The following is a 22371-nucleotide window of genomic DNA, read 5'->3' on the forward strand; positions in this document are numbered from 1 at the left end:
ACGACTACATCAAAAAGACTACGGGGAAGAAGTGGCTCCAGGTTGCACAGAACCGTGACGAGTGGCGTAAAATGAAGGAGGCCTACACCCGAAAGGTAGAAAAGGGCTAAAGAGAGAGAGAGAGAGAAATGTTTGACTAAAAATCTTAACGTCAAATTAGGCCTACGAGTATTCAGGACTGAGGGAATTTTTCCAATTTTTTATAGTCCGTCTAAGCTAACTCTGCACCGACTTGTAGTGTGTGTGTTCGGCAGGTTTCGAGGCAACCGGGGTCATTTGTATTCTTGTTTTGTAGTTTAACAGTGCCTTGGTTTTTACTGTTATGCTGTGTCACTTATTTGAGTAATAAATATATAAAATTATTTATATTTAGACGTCGTAAAATTAACATAAGTAGAAAAGCGTTTGGGCCCAATTAAATACAGGATGAAGAATGTCGGTTGCTAAATTATTTTAATGAAACTATTTGTACCTCAAGTTCTTGGGGCCAGCAGTAGAACCCATAATTGGGGTTCCTCAGCCACGGCCGGTCCCACTCCTCATCCGTAGCAGGCACTTTCTTGTCCTCGGACCACATGGCCCATTCCAAGTCCTTTCTGTAACCTGAAACAATTAAAAATCACACATTTATTTAGAGTTGGTATTAGTAAGACTTTTATAATTTATAATTTTACTTTTGGACAATGTGAAAACACTCTGATGGGTGGCATTTGCATGGCTATCTCTAGCTGATGCTTGGAAAAAACTTTTTTACAAACTACCAAAATCTATAAGATAGTACATAGATTTAGAAATAAATTCATGAAGATATTGTCTGATAAAAGCTATTACAGTGTAAAATATTTGCTCTCTGAAGATATACAGTCAGATTTGTAGTGGTTTTAAGATTTTTGCATGCTAGTATAGTTTCTAGCTTTCTAGTAGAGCCCGAAGGCTTATCCTATTGTCTATTGTTCAGTAAAACCGCACGTGCTACTTACCTGCAAAAAAGGGTCCTAATTATTCTATTTGGCACCTAAGCGCGGGCTAGTCCAACGTTCAAAAAACCAGTGTAGGTGCGCTCTCCGATAACGCGCCTTTGTTACGCATCTCGATGACACATTTTAGACTGGTTCTGTAGCGTTCGACTCGCCGGCACTCAGTAACCGAAGTACCGATTTTTTATGCAGGTGGTTGTGGCACGTGGCACGAGCGGTTTTACTTAACAATAGACAATAGGATTAGCCTTCGGGCTCTATTAGAAAGCTACAAACTATACAACCTGTATAGTACAAATAGCAGAACAAGCAACCAATAGGGATGATGACACATGTTAAATTTTATAACAAAATCTAGTTAAATTTATCACAATATTGTGGATATTAAAAAAAAGGAAATAATTCAAAAATACAGCACCTGAAAGTTTCAAAATTTAAGGTCTTTTTTAACTTTCAAAAACGAAAAAGTAAAGATACCATTGGATTCCTTACATTTTATCAAAAAAAGATTGTATAGCAACTAAATACATAAACGCAATATTTCACCGACAAAAATGCAATTTTCTTGTTTTGTTCATACTTCAAGATGCGATCTCAGTGACCTTGACGTCACGTTCACATAGCGATTTTTTAGGGGCGTTTCGCGAGTGAAATATGACTGTCGGACTTTGACTATCGTTTCTGACTTTTGTATTGCTTTAATGCAATGGCTCCCATATAGACATTTGATCCTAAAAACAAACCTGATTTATTGATACCATAAATGAAAATTTGTCATCTAGCCTATTGTCACTTACCACCTAAGACACCATTGTACCTACTTATTCTTTGCAAATATTCCATAAAATGTTATTGTTTCCTAGTAGTACCTGGCTGAAACTTTTCTGGTTTCTTCACCCCGGAGACCTCATATGGATCCACCTTAATCTTCTTAAGCTCCCTTTTTCTCTGCTGCAGCGCGAAGTGCGTGAACCTCTGTGCTGTTCTGCGAACTGCTATATCGTCGTGTAGTAAAGAGTGTAACGCGAGGTGTACGGCGCGGGGCGTGTACGGGGTTTGGACTGACGGACAGTAGGTCAGCATTTGCATGGCTAGCTCGAGACGACGCCATTGGCTGAGAAAAAAATGGCAATATTAACTTAGCTATACCATAGAGGAATATAGTAGGACAAGAGTGCTCACTCCATACATCAGTTCAGACTATTAATTTCAGTGTTTACATCTAGCATCGAGTAGTGGAACTATCAGTACTGCTGCTTGACAATAGATGTAGCACCGACCGGAAAGTCTTATCTCAACAGCATAAGACTTTCCGGTCGGTGCTACATCTATTGTCAAGCAGCAGTACTGATAGTTCCGCTACTCGATGCTAGATGCTAATAGTCTTTTTGGTACTAAAACTGATGTATGGAGTGAGCACTCTATGTATTTTTTTCTCTATGGCAGCACCGAGCTGTGCGTGTCCGAACCTGCCCGGTTCGCCCTCTCATAGGGATCGCAGTTAAACACAACGTCATCACTGCACGCAACGAAGCGACGTTGCCTCTCCGCTGCGTGGACGCGTGCACGCAGTACGCAGCCGGTTTGTCTCGTCGGAGCTGCGTTGCGTGCAAGTCACGCGTACTTACTTACGTACTTAAGAAAAATAAGTTAATAGGTAAAAAAAAAATACAACCAGAAATCTTACTTTCGGAAAAAAAACTCTAGTTGTTCTTCGGGTGTGTAAGCCGTATTGCACACCGAGCTGCAAAAGTGCATACCCACTTTATGATTGGAATTCATTTACTTTTGCAGCTCGTTGTACATTCTTAATTTACTTCTAGCTGATAATAATGAATCCACTCTGGATACTCTTCTTCCTCGCGTTGTCCCGGCATTTTGGCCACGGCTCATGGGAGCCTGGGGTCCGCTTGGCGACTAATCCCAGGAATTGGCGTAGGCGCTAGTTTTTACGAAAGCGAGTGCCATCTGACCTTCCAACCCAGAGGGTAAACGAGGCCTTATTGGGATTAGTCCGGTTTCCTCACGATGTTTTCCTTCACCGAAAAGCGACTGGTAAATATCAAATGATATTTCGTACATAAGGTCCGAAAAACTCGTTGGTACGAGCCGGGGATTGAACCCGCGACCTCCGGATTGCAAGTCGCACGCTCTTACCGCTAGGCCACCAGCGCTTCTTCTTCTTATACAAGCACATAATCGGAACATCAGCGTTTTATTAGGATACGTCGAAAACGTCGCTCCTACAGTTGGACAACAAATGTACTTACACATTAGGAGTCTCAGCAACGTCAACCAACTCATCTACCAACTCCGTGTAGATTTTCTCGATCTTATCCGAATGCGCGAGCTCCCTAGCTTCGGCATTGGCCAATAATTCCGCCAGCTTTGTTTCAGAGAGTTCAGCTTCGGTGAAAAAACGCTTGGCAGCTTCTATGGCGGATTGGGATATGACCAGACGGGTATTGACTGTGGGGAAGTGGCGGTGGAGGGTCTCGCTAAACGCTTGCTCCAATCTGAAAAAGGAAAAGTTTGATAATTATACCATACCGTAAATCCTTTTTTTAATCCACTAAGATATAGAACCCACAAGATACAGTATTTTATTTGTGTAGGTACATTTTTCAAATAGTTTCTTAAATGTTCAAAAAATTTTTTGCTTAGGTCCATTTGAATCGTAGAGAATGTCATTAAATTCATCATTTTTACATCTTGTGCAACAGATTTTCCGGTTTTTCAAACTAAAATAATTCACGAGAGAGACGAGTTTCCTTAAGTTTAAATTAAGTCTAGTCTTACCGTAGTATGCTAGGTTTTTCACTGAGCGGCGCTTTGAGTATGGCCGGCCAAAGCGTCTTGACCACCTCCCAGTCTTGTTTGGCCGTTAGTGGACCAGTGCGCGGCCCCAGCATTATGAACAGAGCGCCTGGGGACAGATAAACAAATAAATTGGTTTTTTTTTGGCAAAATATATTTGCCCCTATTAGGAATACAGCGAGTGGGCAGGAGATTCAGATTCATCTTTATTTGCAGAAAAAGAGTTAGTTACATGTCTTAATCCGTGAGGTGACTCCCACCCCTCCCTGTCCCTGAAACCTAGAGTTCATATTAGAAATCAACTCGGAACGGGCTTGGAGAAAAATGACATTTGGAAGGTCCATTACCATTTGTATGGGAATTACTTCGTAAAGCTACGCATCAGCGTCACATTATTTATTGACAGTATTGGAACCCCTCCCCCCCCTCCTTGTCACACCCGGTCACATTTGGGCTACCCCTCCCCCCCTGGTGTGACGTCACATATTTCGTTTTCAACAAATTTTTCGATTTGTCAGAATCTATCGATCTGTTTGCAACCTGTCTGTCTGGCCAGGTTACACTCGAAAGCTCTAATCAAAGGGTTCAACAGCAAAACTGCTAAGGAGCTTCTAGGGCTCAAAAGACACAAAACTTGCGCGGTGACTAGAATTTTGACTGGACACTGCAAGTTGAACAAACACATGTTCCAAATAGGGAAATAACAAGACGCGACATGCAGGTCCTGCCAGGAGTCAGAGGAGACTGCTATGCAGGGCTCGGAACCGGTTTTTTGTAAAACCCAAAATAGCCCAATATTTTTAATTATTGTATGCTCTTTACGTAGGACTGAATCATGTATTTAGGTTACATTACAACTTCTTATTATTAGATTGTCTCATTAAAAATGAAATAATAAACCAAAGAACGAAAAATAACGTAATAATACCGGTATTTTTTGTATGAAGAAAAAACCGGTTCCGAGCCTTGCTGCTATGCACATTCTCTGTTCCTGCGGACCACTAATGTCCAAAAGAAGTACCTACCTAGGGCGACACATACTGGAACCCTATGACTCCTATGAGGTACAGAGCATTACGGCCCAAAGAATCTGGAATTTCCTGGATTCAACGGGCATTAGTAGTGAACTTTAAAGGGCCGTGACAATAGATCACAGCTTGGTCGAAGCGGCACTCAAAGGCCTACAAAACCCCAATAATAATACTATAGAATTATAAATGGTATAAACAGAGATATAATATGTTATAAATACCTTTGTGCCTCGCATGCCACTCATCGCCCTCGCCGCCTTGGTAAAGAAGTTCAGCCAATTTTGGTACCAAAGCGCGGTACGAGTACGGATAGTGGGATAACATCCATGACAAACGGAGTTGAGCCAGCATTCGCACCTGAAATTAACATCTGTATAAAATTTGTGCTGAGAAAAATCTCTCTTTATCACATATTTTTGATTTGTATGTGAAGACGAAGAGACAGGATGTCAGTGTACAGGTAACGACAGTGCAGTTTCTAGTTAAATGAAAAGATGTTTAAACAGTTGATGTGCCTAAATTGACAATGTTTAAAAAGTAATATCATTTACTTTGGACATATTGGTAAGAGCGAAGCGACGCACACGGCGTTGGAGGATTTGCCACCTTGTGGTCTAGATCGGAAACTTAATGTTACAATGTTACTTACTGAGCTGTAAGTATTGATGGACAGTTCATAAAGCGCGTTGAGCGCTTGCAGTGCAGATGGAGTGATGCCCGCGTCACATACAAGGTCCAGTCGAGCTTCGTCTTGAAGTCTAGCTCCATCTGCTACCAGTGTTCTGTGGAAATGGTTGTAGTCAGTGAGTGAAACGCCTCACCCGCTAAATATAGCATAATCGTAGTACAAACATGCGCGTTACCAGAAAACAGCTTACTTAGACCAACTTTATAATTAACACTTCACATGGCGACCCTGCCAATGCGGGCTCTGGGTTGCACTGGCGAAGTGGTCTATCCAGAAAAGTGCTTATATAGGGTATGGTGATGGTGAAAAATTATGAAACTGTTTTTTAGGGTTCCGTACCCAAAGGGTAAAAACGGGACCCTATTACTAAGACTCCGCTGTCCGTCCGTCCGTCCGTCCGTCTGTCACCAGGCTGTATCTCACGAACTGTGATAGCTAGACAGTTGAAATTTTCACAGATGATGTATTTCTGTTGCCGCTATAACAACAAATACTAAAAACAGAATAAAATAAAGATTTAAGTGGGGCTCCCATACAACAAACATGATTTTTGACCGAAGTTAAGCAACGTCGGGCGGGGTCAGTACTTGGATGGGTGACCGTTTTTAGCTTGTTTTGCTCTATTTTTTGTTGATGGTGCGGAACCATCCGTGCGCGAGTCCGACTCGCACTTGGCCGGTTTTTTATATAATTTAATTTATTATAAAGTACATACCTTAATTTGGCGGCACCATGGGCATCGCCAGCCACGCCGCCGCGGCCGTCCAGCGCGCGTTCCAACGCCGCGTATGAACGAAGCCGAGCCTCAAGCCCCGAGCCTGAGCGCAGCCCCTTCATCACCACCGCTCGCTCCCAAACCTGATAAAAATCCGAATTGTATTCTTGATTCATGTGGTTGCAGTCAAATATGCTCGATTCCAACGGGATTATTTTTATTACAAATTTCAAACTACTTAGAAACAAAATTTAAACCAGAAATACCTACTAACAGTTTTCGATTTTTTGGCATAGATATTGGCAAGGTGCAAAGTCGGTGGAGGGGGAAGTGGCGCTGATCGTCACAAACCATAGAGGTACAATAATATAGAGATGAAACGGGGGAGGGGCCAAACGACCGAACGAGATGCACTTATGGAACTTTCAGTAGGAGTAGCAGAGAAAGCCGTATTATTGCTTGTCCTTGTCAGTCTCACTTTTTGTTTGTTCCCCACCATAAATTTAGTACGGTTTATGGTGGGCAACAAATAACCCGACCGAATTACGAAGATTGTTTTTGGTATGTTGTCAGGAATGTTAAAACGTGTTTTTAATATTGTCGCATTGCGTATGTTTTATCCCTCACGGCGGCACGCGTATACCACTTCTATAGGATGCTACCTTCTATGTCACAAACACAGGTTATCTTATGGAATGTCCGACATTAGTACTAGCGGCAGCCGCTTGAACTAATTTTACTCCCATAAGATTTAACGTAGAAAGTCCGACAAAATGAGGGCAGCACCAGTCGTGCACCTAGCGAATAGGTCAAAATTCAAGCTTCTAAACCGCTTAGAACTAGCATATTTTTACGCCTACCTGTATAAGCATCTCCAGGCCGCGCGTATCATCGGTCTTGTCAGCCAGCATGCGCGCTTGAACCTCCAACAGTAGTCTTGTTAGAGCTACGCGCAAATTTTCGCCGTCTAGTGTGACTGTGTGCTTCACGCCGTTCGTGAATGGGAGACTGGTGGCTGGCACAAGGGATTCCATGCTGAAATAATGGGGTATTGGTACAATCTTTCTCTTCAAAAATCAAACGGGAAATAGACTACATAGGCGCTTTTACTTCAGGTTACATATGGACCTTGTGAAAATCTCATATCTCATACTGATATTCAAAGTTAAACCGCAGTAACTCCGCACTCTGAACTCTGAAGGCATCTCATATATAGTTAACACATTTTCCTTTTGGTTGACATAATAATGATACGACTTTTTCCAAAGTAGTGACGAAGGAAATGCATTAGGCTGACTATAAAGTCTCTTCATTGAATTATGTGAGACAAAGGGTAGAGGAGTCTGTAGAATTTGAACTATAAAACTGTCATCAGACTCGCACGCAATGCAATATTATAGGTTTAGTTGTTTGACTGATCGGTTAAATTTAATTCCATGGAACGCTTCAAATGTAGGCTGCACCACAGAATAAATAATAGTACATACTAGGTAGGTACAGAAGAATACTGATTTAAACATTCACGATTTTTACACATTATTAAATTGTACAACGGGACTTAATCGCGTATTTAACTTTTACCTCCGTCGTTTCCTCCGACGTTTCTTTACAGAAGGTCCACTCTTTAACAAAACGCGTCTATTACGAGAGATATGAGCGCAAGCTCGAGCAGGCGTCCGTCCGTTCATTACCGGTGCGCGACAATTACTACTGTTAGACACCAAAATTGGTGTGGGCCGCATGTACTTGTAGCGACGCGACGAAATCGCGGAGTGAGCCACGCCTGCCTGCACTTAAAATTAATCACTGTTTACACTTTATAAAACAAAGTACCCCGCCGCGTCTGTCTGTTTGTGTGTTTGTATGTTCGCGATAAACTCAAAAACTACTGAACGGATTTTCATGCGATCACCTATCAATAGAGTGATTTTTGAGGAAGGTTTAGGTATATAATTTATTAAGCCGTGTGAAGCCGGGGCGGATCGCTAGTAATTAATAACTCACAGGGTCACAGGCTCTTCATTGGGCGGCGGTAGGAAGGTACTGCACGATAGCACGGCGTTGATCACGTAGAAACAACGCAGCCTTCTCTCGCGGCACATGTCTCTTTCGTTTGATAGCCACTGTCGCAGCCTTGCTAGCTCTGGTTTGAGGTATCTGGTGGAAAGATATTTGTTTATATCATTACATTGTTACGTTTTTCTAAAACCCCTTTAGAATTTTCAATGCCTAATATTTAAAAGGCGTTAAAAAAAATTGTGAGACGGTTCCATATGGACAGTAGGTAATTGAGTGAGTACATCTTGTTTTTATATTCCAGATACTGAAATGATAGTTCGACCGTCCAATCTAATATCCAATCCACTTTTGGTTTTGTATCAATATTGATCTAAATGGAATTGTCATTAGTATATATAGACGATGAATTGACTTGAACAGATGACATTTTATATGTACATCAAAAGTATAAAATATTTCCAGATAATCTCGGGTGAAATAATCAGAGCTGATGCTAAACGACTGACATTTTATCGCTTTTGTTACATGGATAGATCTTTGTTTGATCTGGAATAAATGTGGTGATAGTCTAATCGGTAGTAAAAGGTAACAATCTATATCTTTATCATACCTGTCAACCAGCATCTGCGCACACGCAGCCTCCTCCTCACACGGCACGTGCCACTTAAAGTCCGCCTCCTTCAACAGACACCCCCTGCCCCACTCCCTAATAGGCAACCAAGTCTGCGGCGCCGACCCATAGTCCTTAGGGGAACTCCTCCACTCTTTCAAATCCACAAAGCATAACGAAGTAAACATGTGACTTAAGATCTCACACGCACGAATCAGAGTGTATTTAGCGTGGAGTTTGAGCGCTTTATCCAATACTGGATTTATCTGCGGAATGTATTTCAGTAGTACCACTCCATCACATTCTACTACGTTCATGAGCAAGACCAAACTGTATGACAAGTCTCTTTGAGGGTTCTCATCGCGAATAGCTTCTTCTGTCGATAATAATTCGTTTAGCTTTTCGCATAGATCGGGTACGAACGCAGCTAAAGTCGATTCGGAGTCGATGCGAGCGAAAACTTTTAGTAACACTCCAATCATACTGCCCGAAACGTTTGTTTCATATGTAGACTCATTAGCGAATGCTTTAAACTTCTTCAATGCTTCCTTGAATATTTTAGGCGAGCATTGCATCAATACAGAAGTAGCAGCTGACGAAATAGCAGTTTCCATAACCGCATCAGTTTTACTGCGAACGCAGTCGGATTCCTTCGTATCCAAACGCACATGCTCCATGACACTGGATTCTATGATCGTGAACAATCTATCAAGGAACACTAGTACGAAATCCTCGAATTGGGCTGTCGATTGACAGGTTAATAATTCTTCTTCTGTCAAATCTGGCCAATGCTCATGGGCAGAGCTGCAGTCGATATACGGGACCATCCAACTGAAGATCAGTATAAAGTGTAAAGTCACTAATGTCTTTTTGATATCATTAGGATCTAAGCCAGGAAGAACGGCTAGTAAAAAAGGTACAACATGTGTAGGTCCTTCAGGATAGTCCCCATTAGCGCCTTGGAGCATGGGTCTTGCGACGGCCGCCACCGCTGACATGGCAGCGGTGACCCTATGAGGTTCTGTCAGGGAAGTTAGAGATGTCCTTAATCTTTCAAGTAAAGGTGGTACTACGATATCCGGTCTCAGCGTAGCGAGGTTTTGTAAAGCGATGGAGATGTCTAAAGAGCCGGCGCGGCTGTAGACGGCTTGGAGGGTCGGGTCTAGGGTGATGTTGACGAACTCTGTGATGTCTTCGTCGCGGAGTTTGTACGCTTCTGGCGTTTTGTTCTCCCAGCTGTTTCTGTAGCGCTTTTCGCGTTCACGACGCACCCTGGTAAAGAATTTAGACAAAATATAACAGGAGACGTAGCTTTACGCAACATATCATTAGGATTAGAAATGTCGAATAGTATTAATTTATAATACATTCAGTACAAGAAGTAATCTTGTTGAAATGTTCCTCAAAGGTTACCTTTTCGTTAGAGTATTAATTTTTTCTCCAAATCCAAAATTACCTGTTCAAAAACTCCCTAGCGAGCTTCCTAAGCAGATCTCTAAGGCGGTACGACCAACGACCCGCATTGGCGCTGTGCAAATAACTCTCGACTGCGCCCACGAAGCAACGCAGGTGCTTCAGCGTCAGCCCATCAGGGTTGATGGTCCATACGATCCAGGTCGCCATGTCTTTGGTGTCTGAAAGGAGGTTAAGGCTTGAGATGTGACAACATTAAGGGATTTAGGCAGAGTGCTTGTCGATTTCTGAAGAAATATATGATTCGGTGAGACTTATATTCTGTACTCATGGATCGTTTACTTTACAGGATTTGATGAAACAAACATTAATACGAAAGTTAACTAACGAACGATAATTGCAGTAAAAGTTTTATTGCTGACTTAGACGAAGCAACTTGTCAGCCTCGCTAAGTTGACACTATACATAGCCTGTCAGTCCACGATTAACACATTCAGTGCCGAAAACCCGACTATCGGGTATTTTATGATTTCGTTCCCAGGCCGGATGACCCGATAGTCGGGATCGTGGTACTACAGCTTTATATCACGAAATTTTTGTGGCCTGGCGCGGATGTCTTGTTTGGCTGGGTGGCTATGAATGTGTTAAATTATATCATTATCCACGGTGGACTGTCTACTTCAGAAATCGACTGGAAAAGCTTGGTTTGGATTAGGGTTTGCACGACGGATCTGAAATGTATGGGAAGATCCGCGGATCCGGATCCAGATCCGGATAATTTCATACATTTCGGATCCGGATTGCAAACCCTAGTTTGGATACATCTTATTAGTATTTTCACCATAGTGCATATATACCCAGCAATGAGGTTACATGTATTTAGTAATGGATAAGCAACGGTTGAAGGGCCTATGGAAATTTCTTTAACTAATGAAGTTTAATTTAATACTACTGAGAAATTACTGATTAACACTATTCACTCCATCTGCGTTCTTAACCAACTCACCGAGAGAATGGTTCTTGGAATACTGCATGTCCTTATAGTTGACGGGCAGGTTGAGCGCGTGGAGGAACCTGGTAAACATCTTGGGCACGTAGGGGCTCCAGTCAACTGTGCCGGGGTTCTTTTTGGCTAGCCCGGAGAATAGGGTCATTAGGTCCTGTAACAAATGTTTTGTTTATTGTCGGTATAAGACATCTTATTAATTCCTCTAAGGATCCCTCCCTTAATATTCCACGCTCATCCACGGACGCGATATCTAAAATTGCAAACATGTATATGTTTGTTTTGCAATATAGGTATTTTGTATGTGTGAATTTTTACACTTATTTTTCATTAAAAAAATAGCCCAGAAAATACGTGATTCCAAAAGATTCATCCTGATATTGCATAGCATTACAGGAGTTTTTATTATGTCACCTAGAAAACCCTCACTACGCTCAAGATTAAATACCAGCACAGTAGGTTGACATGTTTACAACTTTGCTTGCATAACTATTAATTAGTCCGGACAAGACTGAGAAGATGCAAAGTTGTATAGACAGGTATATCAGTCAGTGGCCTTTCAATACAATACGCGGGTATCATATTGCTTATTGGATTTGAGCCACAAGTTACGTTTTGGCAGATGTGAACACAATACCGTTCGCTAAATATAGGAATGTTTTATTTTAATTAGTTCCTTGTCAACATAACAAGCTATTGTCAAAAAAAAAACAGAAAATTAGTCGATCCATAGTACGGTCGCGAACTGTAGGTTGGCCATGTTTGATACAACTTTACTCATCGAAATACCACACGGCGAGTTATAGCTAGTATCCCACAACGCCATGATTCTAACTACAGTTCATGCCAATGCGCCGAAGCATTAGGGTATAATTCCACCGGTAGGAACCCAGTCATTTGGCCCATCATGTGGGTATTATGTGGTTGTCCATGTTTGGTACTAGTTTACTCACGGAAATCCCACACGACGAGTTGTAGCAAGTATCCCATAACGCCATGAGATTGTCGAACTACAGATCATGCCCATGCGTCGCATCTTTAGGGTACAGTCCCACCGGCAGGAACCCAGTCATTTGGACCATTGTGTAAGTATTATGTGGTTGTTCATGTTTGGTATTAGTTTACTCACCGAAATCCCACACGGCGAGTTGTAGCAAGTATCCCATAACGCCATGAGATTATCGAACCATAGCTCGTGCCCATGCGCCTCATCTTTAGGGTACAATCCCACCGGTAGGAACCCAGTCATTTGGACCATTGTGTAAGTATTATGTGATTATCCATGTATGGTACTAGTTTACTCACAAAAATCCCACACGGCGAGTTGTAGCAAGTATCCCACAACGCCATGAGATTATCGAACCATAGCTCGTGCCCATGCGCCACATCTTTAGGGTACAGTCCCACCGGTAGGAACCCAGTCATTTGGCCCATCATGTGGGTGTCCGTGGACCATGGGTGGATTTGAGGTAGGAACTCTTCAAGCATTTCTTTGGTGGCGCTTAGTTCGAAGTACCTGGAATGTTTGGTTCGTTATAATTATGACAGTATGTATTTTTTTTAACCATAAATGGCTTCTTCTTGGCTCATAAATATATTCCGTTAATTTTAATAAATATCAAGTGATTTGATTTACTAGGAATTAGAATTACTAGGAGAGCTGACCCCAAATGATGGAATTAAGGCTAGGAAAATAAGAAAAAGGAAAGTGATTTGATTTGTTCAATACCGATAAGCGAGTGAGTTTTTTTTTAGTTTAATCTTTTTTCAAAATGCTTTTAATTTCGACCGACTACCTAATAAAAAGTGATTCGTTTTTGTTGACGTTCTTTCGGGTGTTTACGCGGTATTCGGTGTAGGCATTGGTGTACGGGAACGTTTTGAAACTTAACAATATTAGACCAATATAGCATTATAATATAAGGTAATCGTGTTCATTATTATCGTCGTAATTGTTTCACCGGAACATTCTAATAGTAGACATCCATTCTTCCTCCATTTTTCTAGGAACTAGGTTCACGGATGGCAACTATAGGGTGTCAAGGACTAAAACATTTCAATTTACGTAGATTGTACTTACGGTCTTGCGCATTTCACCATGGACATGTAAGATCCTTCCAAAGATCTGAAATAAAACCGTATTATTACATTTAATTTGTATTAATAATAAACACGCACATGCATTCTACCACCACTGGTACCAGTTACCACTGCCACCACATCGTCTTGAAGAAATGATGATATACTCTGGCAAGCCAGCTTTGTCAGTAGAAAAAGGCGCGAAATTCAATACTTGTATGGAATATCGATCTTTCGCGGCTACACTTGTCTAATTTGCTGCCTACAAACAAACACAATTTACTAACAAAGTTGGCTTGCCAGGGTAGAAATTGGATACATTTTTGATGGGATATATGCACAGGTATTTTATGCCATAGATATCGGATATCGTCAACACTAAAGATCTTTGTGAGCTTAACAACGTAACAACTGCATTGCAAATCCTCCTCGCGACAGAAGATTTCCATACATTGTCGTTAGATTGCTTTGCTTATACTGGATTCCATAACGGTATCCATTCAAACATTCATTTGGTTTTCTTTGCCTTACTTACATATATATCTTACCATTCACTTCCATTCCATTCATGTCATATTCACTTTTTTCTTGGCATAGCTCGCTTCAAAATTCACGTCTACCTAAAGGTGCGTCCACCCATCACGATTCATACATGCTTCGATTTTGCACTGCACGAGCGCTGTGGATCGTTAGGGCTGATTTAGAAGGCGCGCGAACTCGCATGCGATTTTAGTTACATTGCGGACTGTTGGTTACGTCCAATTCAACCGACCGATCAAAACCCGCAATGTAATGAAACTCGCATGCGAGTTCTCGTATCGCCTAAATGAGCCCTTAGCCAAGCCCGTACAAGCGCAGTCGTCAAAGCTGGACGCATCTGTATGTATACTTTTCTTAGCACTCGAGGTTCATCTCTCTGTATCATAAAACTCGGCAAAAGAAAACCTGATTCGATGAGGACAGAATCCAAGTTCGGCGACAAAGATCATGGAATACATACATAGAAAACTTTTAATTTGAGATTGACAGATGGAATTAATACTCTTGATTTTTGACCTGAACACAACTATAAAACACATAGAAAAAAAGGTTTACCTATAAGTAATTATGTTATAAAGCTTTTATTAAAGACATTATGATTATTATGCATATCGCGTATATCAATCTGTCAGTTCCAAACGAATAGTAATCTAAGTACACCTCAGTGTAGACGATAATGTAAACCAATGACTGCCGACCAAATGAATGATGCCCTGCTGCCACCAAGAATGACAAAAGCGAATCAATGTGATTATTACGTCGGCAGCTCATCTCCGGGGCGGGCCATTCCGAACATGTTTAGGGCGTCGTCCAGCCCGTTGCCTGATATGAATTTGCGTATCATATCGAGCATACCGCCGCCAGTGCCACGGTTAGGCCTAGACACAGATGAAGACATCAAGATGCGTCCAGAACTGACGAATGCGCCAGTAGCGCTGTTCGCGAGCTATTTAAGAAAGGAGCGCTAACTCCTAGCGTGCATTTTGTAGTAAACTATCCAATGGTTAATCTTTTAAAGGCCACTGCTGCTTTAAAATAAACTTGAAGTGGCCAATCATTGGAATGAACCGACATTAGTATACGTTTACTCCACCATACACAGCGCGCGTGCGATATGTGAATGTTACGCGAATGGCTCGCTAGCGGCGCATTCTGACAGATCTGGACGACACCTTTAGGCAGATGTTCAAGTACCTATCCGAAACGGTTTTGCTACGAGATCTCTAATTGAGGTTATGGGCCGCATTTAAGCGATACAATATTTTCTTATATGCTATAATTGTAAGAGGTTAATATCTAAACAGGTACATTTTATAACAGAGGGTAGTATTTACGATAATAATGTCCATTAAAGACTTCACTTCACCTCTGAGCAAAATTATTCGTAAAATACGTAACCCTTAACCCCATACTTCGTTTTATAAATGTGAAAGTGTATCGTCAATCTGTCTTGTAATCCGTTGAATTGGTAAGGATCAATTTAAGTCACTGAGAAGGCCAAATTATAAGTTTATCCTGGAAATAAATACGCAAGCAAAGATTTTATAGGGCACGAACAAAATCGCGTCCTAGTAAGTGTGGCATTCCAACATTTCCACCTGTCCAATTTCTTTGTCTAATGTGTATTTACGTCTCAAATTTTGCTTAGTGAGAGAGTGAGACGCAATGCAGAATGCACGTTGGACTAAGACTGGACAGGTGTAATTCCGAATAGGGGCTATTCATAAATTACGTCATTTCAAATTAGGGGGGGGTATGGAAATAGGATGATGGTAGCATGACGTAGGAGGAAACGGGGTCATTGAAGCATGATTTTTGGATGATTTTAGGGGAGGGGGGGTCAAAAATCGTCAAAAATAGATGACGTAATTTATGAACAGCCCCATACCAACCTAAGAAAAATTAAAAATTAAAAGCGTTACAAATTTTGAATAATCACTGCATCTTGCGTAGGCAACAATGGAGTCACGAATAAATTGATTTCTCAATTATGTTACACTATTAGTCATACATAATCGGTAGGTATTTATGTCATGTCATGATATAGCTAATTTGTGACGTTATCTATGAAAAGAGACCTTATTGTCGATGGCGCTTACGCCATTATTAACGATGCTCCGATATAAATACAATACCGCGCGATGCTGTGCGGCGTAAGCGCCATCGACAGTAAGGTCCCTTTTCATCGATAATGCCCCATTTGATAAAATGGCTTAATTGATGAAACAATTTCCATTATTAAAATGTCCAGTTTTGAATGAAATTAGCATCAGTAGGTACTCTTTCTATTACATAATAAATGGCAGGCTGGTGAAGGGGCATAGTGAAACGACAAGAATATATGTATAAAGGCGCGGAAAAGTTTATAAAAAAGATAATTCGTATTTTCTTGGTTTTTATTGTTTTTAATCAACATTTATAAGGGGTAGTGAACATTTTTATTCATCAAGGGGGTAAAGTATGAACATTCTAGATCAGTCTCGCAAGTAAAAAGATACTGTTAGGTTTATAAGCATATACTTACGTGAGGTAATGGTAGAGGCCAATGCTTGTTGCGTTCTTGGCGAAAATCTTCTTCCCCACGTCGTAGAGGGGGCGCCATGGGAGGGTCAGTTCCTCGGGAGACACCAAGTGCTTCTTCCTAAAATTAGACCGATTTAAGTAAATAAACTGTGTGCTTTGTGTAATATTATGTAGATTAAGGGCCAATGGCGCGATCCAGGGTTAGCCAACTAACTCGGAGTTAACTGTTTACACAGGGTTATACTGTACTGTATAAACGGGTAACTCCGACTTAGTTGGCTAACCCTGGAACGCGCAACTGGCCCTAAGGGCTCTAACAGACGAGCGAAGGCACGCCAGCGACCGCCCACGACAGCAATCGCCGATACGCCGCGGCGTATCCATGCTCTATTTTAATTAGATCATCGGCGACCGTCAGCGACCGTCGCCAGCTGCGGCTGGCGAACGCCCGCGACAGTCGTCGACGGTCGCCGATCGCCGTCTGTAAGAGCCCTAAGGGGAATATTAACATTGATATAAAGATGGCGGTAGCAAGGTTTTAAAAACGCCTGTGACAGGACATCAAAATTGTAGGTGTTCCGTCAATGAAGTTAAGTATGAAACACTAAAAAAACACTACATTAGCAAGTGCCATAGGCTATGTTTAATGGGCGGACGACGGATGCAATATACGTCAAAATCATGTTGTCTTATTTAAACCAATTTTAATTACGTATATCGTTTGACATGATTTTGACGTATATTGCATCCGTCGTCCGCCCATTAGCTATGTTACTTTCCGTCAGGCAGGCTTAAAAATCTTGTTTGCCACCAACTTGATATAACCTCGAAAGACCAAGGGCGAGTTTTGCGTTATTGAACTTTTATATTTCTGTAATAGTTCAAAAGTTGAACTTGTATTTTATTTATAAGTAAGCAGGGACTCAGGAGAATAAAGAAACCTTGCTGTAGTAATAGAAAAAACATAATTAACGATCATAATAGGTATATCCTTACTTTGTTAGCATGACAAACAGGGTGGCAAACTTGTGTATCTTGCAGGGCTCCAAGTCAGGTATGAGCACCAACTCATATGCCAATTTTATGAGATCAATGTGGTCTTCTTTCCCGAACTTGAGCCCATATATCCTGAGGTATCTGAAAGTAGAAAACAATATGGTTTCATGTGACTGTTTACTAATAAAAGCAGTGGTTAGTGCATTCCGCCTCGCCTGAGCAGACAGACACAGACCAGGCTGCTTAGCGGGGCATTTTCCTTGCAAGGCAGCTCTAATTATAATTATGTGTACCCACCTATTGATAGGTATTTTCTCTTAAGTCATAAATTAGACCCCTACAGCAAAGATGCCTAGAAAATAGGATATCAAGAATTGTAGTATAGTGTAAGTAGTTGAGAATGCCTAGACATTAAGCCCTGTCTCCATATCGCGCGGCAAACCATCGAACATTGGCTCGCAATGGATACCGGGCGCATCGAGTTGGCTCGCGCGGTAGCCCGGTATCCATTGCGCGCGGCTGCCGCGCGAGCCAATGTTCGATGGTTTGCCGCGCGATATGGAGATGGGGCTTTATATTACTCTTTGTTAAGCGCATTAATGTTTAAAATAGAAATATTTTTATTTGTAAACACACAAACAAGACAATTAGCATATAAGAAAAACGTAGAAAGAAATAAAGTGTCATGAAATGGCCTCATCTCAGTATATTGCTGGAGATTTCCAGCGCTGTACTTCAGATTACTTAGCTTAGAGCATCAAGTGAGAATATGCGGCATTATCTATGAAAAGGGATCTTATTGTCGATGGCGCTTACGCCGCACAGCGCGGCATTGTATTTATATTGGAGCATCGTTAATAATGGCGTAAGCGCCATCGACAATAAGGTCCCTTTTCATAAATAACGTCACATATAAATAAATAAAGTTACTATCATATTGCGTATGTTTTGAAAGTTTCAAATTTCCACTCAAACAAGGTATTTGTAACAAAGATGCTTGTGAAACAAAAGGATGTGTTGCCAAACCGCACACATGCGAGTCTTTGTTCATTAAAATCATATTTATAGATTCCAGATTTGCACACAAAAACAAACTCACACATTGTGGGATATAAAGTGTTCAAGAGCTGTATAAGGAAAACAGATGTGTGGGTGTTGCAATGTACCAAAAAATATCATAACAAGAAGTTATGAGAATTTGGTGCCATAAATGTGATGTGTTTAATTTATGATGGTTCAAAAACACTTAAAATAACAGTCATTCTAATGTAAATATGTGCATGTAGATAATAGCTTCTGCCTGTGGCTTTTTCTGCAAGGATTTTTAAACCTTATTCCCACACAAATTTGAAATTTACATCCCATATCTTCCTCCTCCTCACCTCTGAGGGAATGACTTTTTGGATAGCTATTTACACATGGATCCAGGAGCAGCATCCAAACTTTAAATATCGGATCAGAATATGATATTCATTTTTAATTACTCTCATTGTATACTTTTACATGCATGCAAAACCATGACAATTCAAGATCTTATTTTCGAAGTCTGATTGCAACCATCATGCATCAGGTCACTGTGACACAGATGTGTCATAATAAAAGTTACAGATCCTCTCAGGATAACCGCATAATACATGATTACAGCATTACTATTTTATTGAGTCTATGATGTAAACAGGTGTATTGTTCAGTTCAGGAAGCTTGGGCACCCGCCAGAACATTTCAGACATAGACACTGCCAAAGGTTGAATTAAATAATGAATAACTACAAATTATTTTAGTAGTAGGAAGAATAGTTTTCAATGACAGTTTAATTAAATTAAAAAAAAATTATCAGGGGTTTACAACCTTTTTCCCATTGAGATAAGGATCTGATGATAACTAATATTTTTATTACGAATTTTCCATTGGGGAATTTCGTGTAATTCCCCATTCCATACTGTCCATAGGTACTTTATTATTATGGTTGCAAAACAGATTTGATAAGTGGTGGTATTCAAAAAAGTGACACAACAAGTTTATACCTTCTACAAGTTTGATATTTGGTCTTCCCTGTTTATTGGAAATTTATTGTTTGATATGCTCAATATAGTGTTTAGTTATTGTTGAAATAATACCATTAAAATTAAAACAATTTTACACGTTAACAATACAAAATGAAAATTAAAGTTAGTAGTAAATAGTAAATTGAGATGATTTATAATTTTGTTCTACTGAAAATGTAAAAATTGTTTATGATAGTAAGCTTACTTCATTAGCCTGGAAGACCAGACCCCGCAGGCCGGTTTCATCTCACGCAGCATCACAGCCTTCGCCAGATTCGTTTTCACCTGCTGCAGAAACAGCGTAGACTCCTCATCCAGCTCCCCGGCATAAGGCAGCACATGGTTAGTCAGAACCTCCTTCTGCGGCTTGAACCCCAGAGCCGCTATACGCTCTGGGGTCGTCACCAGAAGCTCATACTCTTCGTCTTGAATCATTTTGATTTATAATCACTTTAAAGTTAGCGTGTCATCAGCGTATGTCCTTCTACTCCGACCGACACGAGCTATCACGCACACGTTTATGCACTACGTTTCCGCGCAATCACCACCGTAGTTCCGTCATTAAAAATTCAACAACAATGAATTTACACAAGTCATTGAAGAAAGATATTTATGAGAAAACCAGTCCAATGCGACGTTCCTTTTCACTAAAATTTGACAATCATATTGATGACGTTTTTATTACGTTTCGTTCCACGCAAGTAAAACCAATCGTTCAGAAATTTCAAATTGAGTCTGCAAATTAATGTTGGTTGGTCGGCAAAGAGTAGTATAATATATATATGAGAAAGAGAGCCCTCTCGTGGAACTTTTTTGTATCCATTATGAAGCGCCATCTGTAAATCTGAACACACAATATTAACGTCAATATTCATACCTACAGGGCCTGTTTACACATTGATTAATGTTTAATATGAGTTCATACATTTGCTACAAATGTATAAACTCACACTAAACATTAATCAATGTGTAAACAGGGTCATATATAATTTGTTATATCAAGAGTTTTGCTCTTCTTACCCATTAATCAACAACTTTATTATAATATTTGCTTGCTATAGGTATATATTGGCAAGCAGATATTTTAAAGTCCAACAGGAAACGTAAGTACAATACAATGATATCCAAGAATGATTTTAACAAGAAAATTATAATAAAGTAGCTTATTAAATACCGGATAAAATAAAATAACAAGGTAAGTATAAATGGGAAAGAAAAGATAGTTGATATTTCATAATTTAAAATTCAAAAGTTTATTACACAAGTCACATTTACCTATACAGAAGTTTATCTACTACACATAGTGATATAACATTTACATGATGATAACATGGCAACAGATACAAATACCTACAGGAGCCAATACCTGGGTAAACATAACGTTATTGTATGCTGTAATAAACTATATTATACAAACGTAAAAGAAAACTTCGCAACTGATACATGTACAGGAGCCAATACCTGGGTAAACATAACGTTATTGTATGCTGTAATAAACTATATTATACAAACGTAAAAGAAAACTTCGCAACTGATACATGTACAGGAGCCAATACCTGGGTAAACATAACGTTATTGTATGCTGTAATAAACTATATTATACAAACGTAAAAGAAAACATCGCAACAGATACAAGTACAGGAGCCAATACCTGGGTAAACATAACGTTATTGTATGCTATAAAGTCCTGACTGACTAATATCAAAGCTCAGCCCAAACCGTTTGACCTAGAAAACTGAATTATTGGCAATCGGTTGTTTAAAATTAACGCATTCACTGTCAGCAACCCGCCAGGTGGGTGCACTATCCGTAGTCGATTTTCGCTACATACGGTTTTTCCCATGTTATCGGCTACGCTCGTAGCGCGTAGCAAGGGCTGGCACCGAAAGTGTTAAGGGCTCATTTAGACGGTGCGAGAACTCGCATGCGAGTTTCCTTACATTGCGTTATTTGATCGGTCGGCTGAATTGATGTTACATTAATGGTCCGCAATGTAACTAAAATCTCATACGAGTTCACACATGAGCCCTTAGTTTGGAGACGTGAAAGGTACTGCCTCATCATCTTCCGCGCGTAATCCGGGCTTTTTGCCACGGCTCAATGGGAGCCTGTGATCCGCTTGTTAAGTAATCCCATGAATCGGCGTAGGCATTCGTTTTTAAGAAAGTGACTGCAATCTGACCTTCCAACCCAAAGGGTAAACTATATCGGTAGGTACCTTCACCGAAAGACGACTGACAAATATCAAATGCTATTTCGCAAATAAGTTTCGAAAATCTCATTGATACCAGCTGAATTGAAAAACTCATCAGAATTTGAGGCGTAATAGACATTTCATCAAATATTAGGCTACACAGTCTGTCAGCAGGTTCTTTTGAAGCCATTGTTTTTTTTAATTTCTTCGGATATAATTGTATTTATGCCACTGGTCAGTTTAATTTGGCGTTTAATGGCTTTGCCAGATGGCAGTGAAAAATATTCACACATCAGCCAGTAGCACTTTGGACTCTTTTTGTAAAGCGACATTGTCAGTATTTTTTTTCTAATGAATAGCGTCGTCCTTTAGGTTGCTTCGTAGATTGTTTTTGCATATTCACTAAAAGCAGAGCTGGTTTCGTCATGTGCCGCACTACTGTCTGGTACATTTGGTGAGCTTGTTCCAATCGTTGCTTGTATGAAAGTTCCCTTTTGCGCAAACGGTTAACTACCATTTGAAATTGTTTTACCTTAAGCTGCACCTCAATTTTCTTCGAACCTGAAAGAAAACAAAATTATAATATTAAGTACCTTTAATTTTTAATAACTTTTGGCTTTGGTTTGTCACTATACATTTATAGTTATTTGTTTTACAAGGGGGCAACAACACATTCACTGCCACTGACGCACATGTGCGTCGACCGGCGTCATACAAG

General features: G+C 40.4%; 1 protein-coding gene across 1 annotated transcript in view; it reads right to left on the minus strand.

The window, feature by feature from the left end:
- LOC134655655 (proteasome activator complex subunit 4B-like) overlaps positions 1 to 20126 on the minus strand; it is a 38412-nt gene extending 18286 nt beyond the window's left edge. Inside the window, exons 1-18 of the mRNA XM_063511093.1 lie at positions 19665 to 20126; positions 17415 to 17555; positions 16420 to 16536; positions 14654 to 14773; positions 13357 to 13401; positions 12582 to 12792; positions 11277 to 11430; positions 10314 to 10491; positions 8858 to 10129; positions 8233 to 8385; positions 7089 to 7263; positions 6229 to 6371; positions 5475 to 5607; positions 5047 to 5182; positions 3777 to 3903; positions 3248 to 3493; positions 1847 to 2091; positions 473 to 603 (exon numbers count right to left, since the gene is read on the minus strand). Coding sequence (XP_063367163.1) covers positions 473 to 603; positions 1847 to 2091; positions 3248 to 3493; positions 3777 to 3903; positions 5047 to 5182; positions 5475 to 5607; positions 6229 to 6371; positions 7089 to 7263; positions 8233 to 8385; positions 8858 to 10129; positions 10314 to 10491; positions 11277 to 11430; positions 12582 to 12792; positions 13357 to 13401; positions 14654 to 14773; positions 16420 to 16536; positions 17415 to 17555; positions 19665 to 19894 — 3957 coding nt within the window. The 5' untranslated portion in view covers positions 19895 to 20126. The remainder of the gene's footprint in view (positions 1 to 472; positions 604 to 1846; positions 2092 to 3247; positions 3494 to 3776; positions 3904 to 5046; positions 5183 to 5474; positions 5608 to 6228; positions 6372 to 7088; positions 7264 to 8232; positions 8386 to 8857; positions 10130 to 10313; positions 10492 to 11276; positions 11431 to 12581; positions 12793 to 13356; positions 13402 to 14653; positions 14774 to 16419; positions 16537 to 17414; positions 17556 to 19664) is intronic.
- Between the last annotated feature and the right edge of the window lie 2245 nt (positions 20127 to 22371).

Source organism: Cydia amplana, chromosome 17 (genome assembly GCF_948474715.1).
Source record: "Cydia amplana chromosome 17, ilCydAmpl1.1, whole genome shotgun sequence".
Classification (NCBI taxonomy): domain Eukaryota; kingdom Metazoa; phylum Arthropoda; class Insecta; order Lepidoptera; family Tortricidae; genus Cydia; species Cydia amplana.